The sequence below is a fragment of the Artemia franciscana genome, chromosome 18 (assembly GCF_032884065.1).
Source record: "Artemia franciscana chromosome 18, ASM3288406v1, whole genome shotgun sequence".
Taxonomy (NCBI): domain Eukaryota; kingdom Metazoa; phylum Arthropoda; class Branchiopoda; order Anostraca; family Artemiidae; genus Artemia; species Artemia franciscana.
In genome coordinates, this window is record NC_088880.1 from 6,116,947 (window position 1) to 6,129,579 (window position 12,633).

Here is a 12,633-nt window from a genome sequence, read left to right on the forward strand (position 1 = left end):
TAAAACAATTCTATTTTAACCTAAAGTTCACTCTTTTATCAGAGAAAAAAAAAATATTCGAACCACCCTTGTTACCCTTACAGAACTTCAGAGCGATTATTTAAACTGCCCATTAGATACAATTCTGACTGCGTTTTTCAAGATTTAGTAGAAAATTTGGGATTTGCTATATACGGTCTCACCTTTTTTTTTTCAAATTTGACATTACTTCATTAGTTAGCTTTTATTACTAGTTTGGTATTTTACCTCATTTGCAATTTTTGTGTATAAGATACGACAGCAAAAGCCCCATTTATTTTTTTATTTTATTTTTTTTTTATAAAATGGAGATGGACCCCTTCAGGATTGACTTTATACAAGACACGTGCTCCTATTAATTCAATTGACCGCAAAAGCTCTACTTCACAATACGAGACCCAGGAATAGATTCCAGTTGTAACAAGGTCAGGGGGCAGTCTTGCCATTTGTCCCTGCAAAGGAGATCTAGCAATTGAAACGTCAATTCGACGCCCTGTACACTAGCATCGATGCTGTTGTAGTTGTGTTTTGTTTTTAAACCCTTTCTGGGATTTATGCATTTTTTTTTTTACTTTTTTTTTTATCCCTACTCCATATCATGCTGTGGCATTTGGAGAGGATGTGTTAAGTTTTTTGTCAATAATTTTTATTAAAAAAAAAAAAAAATGGCTCTAGAGGATCTTCATTCTTTAACGAATCTATTTTCTCCTTTAAATATCAATTATTTATTTTATTTACTGCCTTTATTTTTTTTTTAAATTTATTCAATCCTCTTCTAAATACACAAAACACTTAAATAACTGATTCAAAATTAATAAACTTCTAAGTACGCATTTAATCGTCTCACATCTTATTTAAATACAATATTTAACACTGAAAGTTATATTCTCTTTTAATCATTTTATATAGTTTTAGGCTATTCTTATATTATGCAGTAATTTTAATATATAAAAAAGACAAAATTTTACTATAACCCAATGCTGAATGAAATTCCATTCCTTTTATCTAGCAAATATTTTTTTTTTTATTTCCTGTGCATGATTTTTAGATTAAAAATGCATTAAACATTGTGAAAATGAAGACATTTTTCCATTAAAGAAAACAAAAAAAACAAAAACAAAACAACAACAACATAAAACAAACAACTTTAGATCCATCTCTTAGAAAAAGTCAATGTAATATTGATTCAATTATTAATCTGTTAACACAAGTATCTCGTCATTTTGGTGCAAGTTACACCTGAAGACATGTCGCAAACCCGGTTGCTCCAGAACAGACACATACCAAAAGACGAAAACCAGGAAAAAGGGATTACAATGAGTAAAATTTTCCTTAAAAATAGCATTTCACCTAAGAATATTCTTTAATTGAAAGAGGAGGGGGGTAGTGAGTGACTTGATTGCAATCCCGCCTTAATGTGGAGTAGATCTTTTTCAAAGGAGACACGATTCATTCACAAAAAATCGACAAAAAAGCATGAAGCTCAGTAGCCTGGGCTTGTTTTGCCACTCCAAAATAGGCATTAATTTACATCAGTGCATTCGGGTTCCCGCTTCACAACAAAAAAAATTATATAAAACTTATAGAACTACTTGAGACGAAAAAAAATATTAATTCATACTAGTTCCTACTTAAACAGAATGTTCCTCTAAAATTAAAATTTTAACGGCTCTTTGAAGGCACCTTGCCAACTTCTCTACAAATCATCCAACCAACTAAAAAGATCTTGGCTGAGGATACTAAATGCCAAAGTATCTAAACAGAAAGAACAAAGAAACAAATAGCGTTTCAAAATCGGTCGCCATAACATAAGAAACTCTTGAACTGTTCAATTTCAAGATATATATTTAAAAGGAAAAAATATTATGGAAAATGGTCCCAAGAACCGCTAAATAAAACTATTGCATGCATTATAATGATAACAAAAGAACTCGCCGTCTACTTGTAGCCTATACTGAACTACTTCATAACTATGACTCTGAAGAGCCAAGGACATCTTTTTAGTCCGAGCCGGGTAAGGAAGGTTCACAAATGCATTTTTTTTTTTTTTTTACATAATTGGGTTCACCAGAAAATTTTAACCTTTAACCCAGTGGTTCCCAACTTTTTTGTACTGGCGCCCCCCTTTAAAAAACAAATTGTTACGTCCCATTAATTTATCTAAAAGTCAAATTTCATAAATACTCAACTGATATGATAATTTATTTAAAGGGGTACAAAATAATATACAATTTTATGTAAGAATATAATATATTTATTATAAGAAATATAATAACAAAAAAAAAAAAATATAATCAATACTACTACAACATAAAAAAATTAATGCGACGGTTGAGCTGGTTTTTAGCACAAATTTTCTCAGACCGTGGTATCATTGAAGAAATCGCGGTTCTCAGTTCCTTTTCAATCATTAAGCGAGATCGATACTTTGTTTTTAAGACAGCTACTGTAAAAAAACCAGTTTCACATAGGTAAGACGTTACAAATGGCAATAAAATTTCTAAAGCTATGTTTGTCAAAGTAGGTAAAATCGTCCTTTACTTGTAGCCAAAACGTGGAGATTATGTACACTGCTGATTCATTTTTTTGACACCTATTCGACTTTTTTGGTTTGAATTCGAATTTAGAGACAGCTGCATGCCCCCTTGCAACAGTCTCGCACCCCTGGGGGGGCCCACAGGTTGGAAACCACTGCTTTAACCTATTACTCAATAGTACATTCGTTGGATTTACAACTTCTCCTGAAATTTGCAAGATCGAAAGGCCCAAATTCTCAGAATTAGTCTAGACACTGGTCTAGGTCTTAGGTGTGTGTTCAGAGTGGAGGGGCGCATATCAAACATTGCGGAAAAAAAACACAAACGGAGAGAGGGAACATTCTGCGAGATATAAATAATAGAAGATGCATAAAAATACTGAATCTAGCAAAGAAATTTGAGAAAATAACATCTAATACCAACTGGGAAAATGCAGAAAAAAAGGTTAATTTTAATTTGTCTTTTTTATTTTTTTTTTTAAGAAGTCCTAGTAGTTTCAAGGGGGCAAATCTTCGTAAAAGACAACTCAATGTACGTCTTGAGTTTCAACAAAATAAACAATGACTATCAAAGACATCATCAACATTAGTAGCAGAATCTATACACCAAAGAAAAATCTATATGTGACCATTTTCGGTCTTCTTTACGACCCGATAGAAATCAAAGTTCCTATTTAGGTTGAACGGCGACACAGATCTATCAATTAATGGTCACAGCGACGCTACTGATGGCAATGCAATACATTTTGTCAAATGCGGAAAAAAACTTGTCATGAACAAAGGTCATGCACTTTCTGGTTGTTTCAGGGACGTAATTTAGACATGACCTTGTCAGAAGGCACGATTGCTAGGGATACTCTTTTGTTCAGAACCCTCTCAAGAAAATTAGGTAAAGGACATTTTTTTTCGGCTTAAAATATTCCAAAAAAAAAAACAGAACAGAAATTACAAAGTAAACGCATCAAACCACGCGACAATTAGGCTTTTAGGTTAAGATAATTTCTTATTACTTAATTTTAGAACCTTCTGCTCGGAAATATTCTTCAGTAACTTAGACATGACCTTGTCAAAAGGCACGTTTGCTAGGGATACTCTTCTGTTCAGAACCCCCTCGAAAAAATTAAGCAAAGCACATTTTTTTCAGCTTAAAATAATCCAATTTAAGAAAAATTTTTTAAGTAAATTTGGCCCCAAACGGTGGTTCAAATGCTAATTTATATTATAATATAATCTCCAAAAAAAGGTGGCAAGTAGAGCCTCCATACGTGCAGAAAAGAACAACACAAACAGAAATTACAAAGTAAACGCATCAAACCACGCGACAATTAGGCTCTTAGATTAAGATAATTCCTTATTACTTAATTTTAGAACCCTCCGCTTGGAAATATCCTTCCGTACTCATTATATTGCGACAATGTTATGCACCCATTGTCCTTAACTAAGGGTGCAAGGCATACCTACACACATAATAGTAAGTTCACAAGATTAGTTCAGAGTACCCCCTCCATAGGACCTTGTGACTATGGCCACTTGCCAATTTATAAAAAGAGATAATAATTAAGTCAGACCACACGGTCAAACTGTTGATGACCAATTAGGAAAATATAAAGGATTTTAACTAGGTGTAATTTGGACGTTAATGAATTCAAATAAATTAATTATAATCTTTGTTAAACAAATTGATTTTCAGCAAAATTCGTAATGAATGAAGCTTTAACGAATAAATGAAATATATTCATTATATATATTTTACATAATACGTATATATATATATTATGAAAAGAGAAATCACCAATGCAACAGCACAAACACACAAAAAAAAAAAGAAAAAAAGAGAGACAGAAGGAGAAAAGGAAGACTGTTTTCCTAAATTAGTGATTAATATAGACCAGCACTTGAATGAGGCCTTAACCCTACTCATCCATACAATCACATAGGTCAAACAGCATAGCCACACACAATCAACCATAAAGAATAATCCATGGACAGGCAGTCATGTCGTCAATAAGTATAAGTCGTCATTTACCAAACAATAGAAAAAATAATATAGACGAATAATTCAGAGGCAACACCCAACATAAGGGCTCATCAGGAGAATACACTGGCCTATATAGGGTTTCGCCACTCTACTATATATATATATATATATATATATATATATATATATATATATATATATATTAACTTTCAAAAGAAAGCACCATGCGCATATTTTCATCTTCCTACAGTATTTTTTTCTATTTTATTGTAATACAACAAAACATAAAAAACCAGAATAAAGTTCATTGGCAAAACAAGTCGTAAAGACAATAATAAATATATCATGCAAAATTGTATAGGGAACATAAAACGGACAAGTTAACTTTAATTCTTTTTTAATTAAGCGTAACTGCTTAGAAAGATCCCTGCTGGCATGGGTATTGAAGCTAAGGTTCCCTCGTGACTACTATTGCTCATTATGATTGTCGAAAATGCAGTGATGGTCGCCAGATTGGATACTTATATTGTACCAGATTAGATAACTATTTACCGTATAGAAAATATCCGATGTTTAAAAATTAATTTAATTCTTTTGTATTTATAACAATATTCTACGTAAAACATAGAAAATTTCCTTTCAAGATGGAAATCGGAGGAACGACTTTTACTTCTCTTTTTCAGGAGGGGAAAGGGGACCATTAATATATATTGCATGTTTTAAGCACCAAGGACAGTGAAACCAAAAATGTAATCATTAACATTGGTTAAGTGGAAGTTTACACAACCAAACCATGTAAATGTAAATCTAAAATCTGAAAAATAAACTAAAGTCAAAGGAGGTGTAGCCAGAGGCAGTTTTAGGAGGTGGAGGGGGCACTTGTCCCGGGCACTGAAATTTTAGAGGCCCAAAATTTCGAACAAATAATCCAACGGTTATAATCATTTTGTAATTTTTGAAATCTTATTTCTATTAAAATAAAGTAGAGGGCACAGTTGACAGTAGGTATAAGCAAATTCGATCTGAAATTTCTATTTTTCGCATATCTTCATGACCATTCCTCAAAAAAAAAAAAAAAAAAAAAAAAAAAAAAAAAAAAAAAAAAAAAAAAAAAAAAAAAAAAGAAGACCGAATTAATAAAGTTTTTTTTTGTGATTTTTTTTTTATTGAAACCTGTTCGTATTTTAAAAGATGTCAATACAATAAATAATTTTGCAGAGACAGAAGTACGAAAAGTCAGATTTAAATAAATAGAAAATTTTTGGGAAACAGGGGAGGTGGGCGCTAATCAAGCTTTTGCCCCAAGCGCTTGAGAAGCCAGAACAACACTGGGTATATCTATCCTTTGAAGGCATAGTTGTCTTTGGAGATCAACAGATTACTGTGTTTGAATTTTTATCGATGAAAAGTGTTGTCATATTTAACTAATTAGATTTGTTTATTTATTTTCACGGTTCAACGTGGCAACACTGACGAAAAGGTAATATTGCCCAAATAATCATGCGGTTTTTCTGCAATGAAAAGACAATTCTTATAAAATCGTGGAAAATCATGGATCCAGAGGGCAAAAACAAGGCCCTTGGGACTTTAAGGTTGCATAGAGTTTGTTATAAGAGGTTGTGGTAAGATTGTTCTATTGCATTAACGGCATATTGTTCGCCCTTTGACGAAAAAGGAATCTATATTCGTAAGGTTAGAAAAAAAGGTCCAAGTTCAGGTTCAATGTATGGATGTGTAGATGGGAGTCTGTCCGATTTGAATAGCGAATTCGAAACACTGAAAGATTTAAGATATAATATCTTTGGCTGTCTGAAGAGTTAAAAATAAAAACAACACATGAAAATTGTAGGTTGTTATAGGTTTACTATAATATCCCGTTTGTAGAGGGTATATAGAGGTAGTAGGGTCTTACATAGGTATATGCATACCATATAGTGGGGTATAAAATTTTTTCTTTGCAATTTGTTTATGTTGCTGAAATATTAAATGATATATTATTTTGTCGGGCGTTATGGCCCTGTGGCCTTTTGTCCAATAATTTTCATATTATACAATACAACAGCACAAAATTAAGTAATTCTTAGTCGAACAATAGCAAGCATGACGGATAGAGTGAATTATTTTATTTAGATTTAAATTTTATAATATGGAGTAGTTTCACTGATAAGCTATTTCAGTGAATTTCTTTTTTGGTATTTACTCTTACTGATCACAATCTAGTCAATTGCCGGCTATTCTAAAGGCCAGCACTGAACCCAGTCAGACGAAAGGAATAAAAAAGCCAAGAAACCGTAGTGTATAGGCCTACTATCTTGTGAGGATCGAAAAAATTATTTAGGTAGAGTAGACTCATTACAACCATAGGAGACCGAGTTAAGAAGACCTCCCCTCCTTTAATCGAAAATTTTATATGTTTGCAGAAGTAGGTCAAATATCAATTTTTTCCTCCACAAGCAAATTTTTCATCCAATAATGAATATGTTCTAAAATAAAAATTATAGTATGCTTAATATTAAAATTTTAAATTAAACTTAATAAATATTAAAACTTGATACTAAAATTTCTGGTAAAGATTGTAACTATACTATTTTACAATTATAGTACAGTAAATAATAGTGTTTAAAAATAAAAATTATTATATATTATAAAATAAAAAATACCTGGACAACAAAACAATAGCCTGCCTAGAATGCAGAAGGTCGTGGTTCAAAACTCTCTGATGGCAATTCTTTTTATACAATTCTCGCTTGTTACTATGATTAAAAAAAGAAACAAAACTGACCTTTTTATTACTGTAGAATATATCATAGTCTGAATCAACAAAGAGGATATTTTCGGGCTTAAGATCTGTGTGAGTCAACTGATTCTGGTGTAAGAACTTTACAGCATAGCATAATTGATACCCAATATGTCTCACCTGCTCCAAGGGGTATGGATAGTAATTGTTGTCTTTCTGAAATAAAAATACATTTGAAAAAAAGTCTCTGAAATTGAATAGTTTCTCAATCAGAGGGGATACTTTTTCAAGCTTTTTTTGTAAGGACTTTGTTTGCAAACACAAACAAACAGACTAAATTAATAAAACTAAACAAAAAACTCGAAATGTGGAACTATTAAATTCACAACATTAGCGCATCTAAACCAGCATCTTTCACAATAAGAAGTTCAAGCTTCATGGTGCTTGAAGCCCCCCTTTCAATCCTTTTCATGATGCAAGAACTCAAGAATGCATGTGAAGAGCAAAACGACCTTTAGTTGTTCAAGACTTATTATGGATGTGGTCTGAGAGGATCAGATGAAATCAAATATGGTTAACATATATTTTACATAATGTGAATCCAGGATTCTATGGCCTACATAGCGTGTGCTCATTATAATTATAATGCCTGAAGTGCGGCCCTAGGCCCGAGTCCCCTAGTCTGGATTATTCAACAGACCGGGAATACAAACGCACCACAGAAAATGATTGTCATATTATTTTCGTTATATAAATATACATATATATATAAATATATATATATTCTTTTTTTTAGTTTTTTCTTTTTTCTTAGCTTATTTTTTTTTTCGTTTTTTTCTTTTTATTTTTTTCTGATTTTTTAGTTTTTCTTTTTTTTTAGTTTATCTTTATTATATTTTTCTTTTTTAGTTTTTTCTTTTTCTTTATTTTCTTTTTACTTTTTTCAGTTTTTTTTCTTTTTTTTAGTTTTTCTTTGTTTTTCCTCATTTAGAGTCTTTCCACCATTTAGCAACCTTTCCACCCCCCCCCCTCTTCAAACAATATCGAAACCCCTCCTCCTACAACTTGTCTTCACTTTGTCTTAAGAGTCTTGCAAGAAGAGAAGAAGTTGACATAAGAAATTACATACACCATCCCTGGTGCTAATTGGCTTATAAATCCATTCCTGAAATTTCTATTCTCGGTACTTGTATGATATACGCCCTACCTCTCAAGTTGTTCACTTATTGACGCATTAAAGAACAGGATTTTTTTTTTCGGATTTCTTTTTTTTTCAGAATTACTTTCTGCTTAGCGTGAGACAAGACAAAGAGAAGTGACAGAATAGATAGAAAATATATAATTTAAGCTATACATTTGCACATTAGGGGAGGGGGGTAAGTATTTGGACAGTGTGAAGTTAGAAAACAATTCTAACTTCATAATATTCAGAATAATCATAGTTAACACACCTTGCATGCAGACCCGCTATACTTTACCCCCACCCCCTAATATGCAAATATAGAGCCCAAATTTATTACTAAAGTATTATATTTTTACCTTAATCTGGTATATTTTATTAGGATTGAGCGTCAAATAAACATATTAGAAGAACACCCTATTCTCCAATAAATTTCTAATCACTTAAAACTTTACCCCTTCCCAACACTGAAAGCCTTAAAAGACTCTACAAACACAATTGCAAACAGGGCAATGACAAACTGGTTTCCACATATAAAACCATATCAGTGTTATATCTCATAAGTAGGGTCCTTCTACCCATGTCCTCTCTAACTCCACTCTCTTACACCAGCACTATGTTTGTAAGCATATCCATACTGCACCTCTTTCAACCATTCAACCACTTCCATTAGGAGATTATTTGGGGTATGGTTCTAAATAGAAATTTTTTTTTTAACCCTTTGAAAAACCAGCAAGGTCAAATTGTGACTATCTAAAACTACAACAAATTAAATACATATTTCATAATTTTCTTTAAAGTTTGCCAAAATTGGAAAATTGGCATCTTTGTTTGTTTGTTTTTTTTTTTTTTGTTTTTTTTGGTACCCGGTTATAAATATTGAACTAATATTGCAATTGGAGTTTCATAAGCTTATATAATTCAAACTCAACTTTAAAAATTTTCTTATTTACGTTGGCATTTCTAAAAATATTACACAAAAACTAGAAATTAAACCCTTATTGCGGAGTAAAAATTTTGTGAAAGACAGACATGTTACAACTGTTGAAACCAAAGTCACGCAAATGTTTTTTAACTGTTTACTTGGGGGTCCTAGTAAGGGTCTTTTGGCCATTGTTCCATCCACATGTCTCCCACACTTAGACAAACAGTAACTATTCTGACTCACGTTAGTTCTGAGATTATTTATATAAACTGCACACTAGTTTTCAAAACAATCGCTAAAACATTAGGCCTAGTCATTTTCGTTTCTAGAGGTTAGAGTTTTGTCAATAGGTTTTCCGATGTCCGTTGTCTCTCTTCATTGCAACTCTTGTTTCAGCTGGGCGTAGATACAAGTTTATGTATGGCACATATTTGCCTCTTTTAAAGCCGTTTGGCGTATTTCTAGTGCGTATTTGGCTGTTTGATTATGGTGCGCATTTGGTTGTTTGGCAAGTTCGACTTTGGCTGTCGGAAACCGAGGAAACAAATTCTGACAACATTGGTTATGCATGACAAAATTAACAAGAGTTCATATGACACTTGTAACGAGATCAAAAGAGCCAAGAGCTCATATGGTCCCTAAAATTTGACTCGGTACTACAGTTATCGATTTTGCTGTTCTTTGTTTAATGACAATTATTACGAAGATAAACTTGCAAATACAGTGTTCCTGTAGTCTCTTCTTGTTCGGTATTGTAGCGTTTGTCCCTCTAAGTTTTATTCCGATCTCTCCACTCTAGGCCTTCTCCAAGATTTCCAGTTTCCCCCTCCAACTCCACCCAATGTCACCAGATCCAATCAGGATTTAAAAATAAGAGCTCTGAGACACGAGATCCTTCTAAATATCAAATTTCATTAAGATTCGATAAACCGTCCGATAGTTAAAAATACCCCTTTTAACAAATTTTCCAAATTAACCGTCTTTCCACCGCCTCCCAAATGGTCAAATCGAGAAAGTGACGATTTCTAATTTAATCTGGTCTGGTCCCTGATACACCTGCCAACTTTCACCGTCCTAGCTTATCTGGAAGTGCCCGAACTAGCAAAACCGGGACCGATAGACAGACAGAAATTCCGATCGCTATATGCCACTTCGTAAATATCAAGTGCCATAAAAACAAAATTACAAAGAAAAACGAGAATAATTTCAGTCGGTGAAAAACGTAAGGATAAATATGCATATATCTGGTTGAGACCTCTGCTTGACCGTCTTCAGTGAACAAAAGTAAATAAAGAGTAAAGCATGAACGGATGAAAGTCGTTCATGCACAGTTTTATTTTGTCCTTAGGACTGACATCCATATATTTTCCCTCTTTGTTTACTCTTTTTTTTTCACTAGCTGTAATTATCCTCGTTTATTCTTCTGGATTTTATATATATATATATATATATATATATATATATATATATATATATATATATATATATATATATATATATATATAACCAACAAACAAACTGACAGCTGAAGATTGAGGTTATGCGTAGGAAAGCGTTGCAGTACTAGGCATGAGGTTATACCTCAGTAAGTGTAACTTAAAATCCTTACAGGACACTAAACTCGTCGTGCTGAGATGAGGGGAGGTCTATCCTTAACTCAGAATAAAATTTGTGTCTAGATACACTTTGGATCCCTTTAGGTAATGTCAGAGAAAAAAAGAGATGACTTTCCCATAATTTTGAGATCAAATTGTGCTTCAATTTTGTTGGTTTACGTCTGTGACGTGTTTTCGTCATCCTGTTATCCCTACCCATATACCAATAACCACACCTCTCAAAACCTGATTAGTTTCAGCGTGGAATTTCGAATCAATAAAGAAAACAAACAATTTTGAGCCACGAGATTTATATAAATAAACTCCGTTTATCGGTGATAATATCTTCGTAATACATATTTCATGTTACTCGGGCTTCCTACTATTCGACATATTTTAACAGCCTACTTAGAAAGTCCCGTGAAAAATTTCTCAAAGCTGTCAAGGAAGAGGTTATCGCAAAATACTTCAAAAAAGGAAAACAGAAAAAGTACTTGTAAAAAATCTTGTAACAAATAAAATTTTCGTCCTCTTTACTGGCTTGTTGCTTAAGAATTCACAAGATGAAAGCCAGCCAGGTTCTAAAAAGACAGGTTATTTGTCTCTCCAGAAATTCCTTTTCCTTAAAAAGTTATGTGATTAGTCTACGATAATGGTTCAAAGACGTAGATTGAGGACCCCTACCACAGAATTGAAAAAATACCATTTTAGAGGGTGTTTTCAATGAAAAATGCCTTTTTATCTTCATTGAGAATATTGAAAAAACAACAAATTTACCTATAAAAAAGATCTTTCTGACAAGAAAGATTTTTTTTTGGTCACATCTTTTCAACGACATTTTCAAGATGTTCTGAGCCTACGACACAGCTTGGAAACTTGATTTTAATCCCATTAACAAAGCTTTGCCAAAATTATCATGGACTATGTCACTATGGACTTCTTCTAATGTCATTAAATGTCATTAAAATCACACAATGCTTCAAACTCTTTGCGTCACTAAGGTACATGGATAGATTCAGCCACGGCAAGTAAATTAAATTTGCTCCAAATTAATGAAAGTAAATGTCTGCAACGGGTAATATTATACCAAAAACAAGGGTATTTCAATTTACATAATAAGGAAAGAGCATCAAATGGGGAAACAAATGTTTCGTTTCTTTTTTAAACCATCCTATTTCTCTCCTGTATCATAAATTAGCCCAGTTTAGCTTAATTTCTTCACTGAACTACAAACTATACAACTTTTAGCTATAAACTATACAAGTTTTTCACAACTTTTAAGCCATGAAAAAAGATAAACAGTCAGATCATCATGTGGTTCATAATCTGAGGCCTACTGTTTGGAATAATCTGCCGGCTAGCATCAGGGAGTCTGTCACTATATGGGTTTAAAAAAAATGAAAACATTTTATTTAACTAATAGACTTTGAAGGGCGGGAGGTTTTTCATGTTTTTTTCTCTCGCAGTTTTTTGGGGTGTGGTGGGGGCTGAAACCGGTAAATAATATTTAATAAGATTATTTTGTTGTATTGTGTTCGTGTGTATGTGTTGTTGTTTTTTATATACAAGACAGGCTAGGTGGATAATCATGAATTGCTCTGTTTAGATATTTATTTATAAGATATAAATCATAACATGAATTTGCAGCACAAGTACTTAGGACT

The 12,633-nt window shown here is 32.6% G+C and overlaps 2 protein-coding genes across 26 annotated transcripts in view; both read right to left on the reverse strand.

Annotated features, from left to right (window-relative positions):
- The window catches only part of LOC136038542 (repetitive organellar protein-like), a 223,826-nt gene that overhangs the window by 123,587 nt on the left and 87,606 nt on the right, over window positions 1-12,633 (reverse strand). The window lies entirely within an intron of this gene.
- Window positions 1-12,633, reverse strand: part of LOC136038540 (dual specificity protein kinase CLK2-like) — a 56,100-nt gene that overhangs the window by 8,155 nt on the left and 35,312 nt on the right. For all 7 annotated transcript variants that reach the window (XM_065721665.1, XM_065721666.1, XM_065721662.1 and 4 more), the window contains exon 7: window positions 7,315-7,485. In XM_065721665.1, the coding sequence (XP_065577737.1) occupies window positions 7,315-7,485 (171 nt within the window). The remainder of the gene's footprint in view (window positions 1-7,314; window positions 7,486-12,633) is intronic.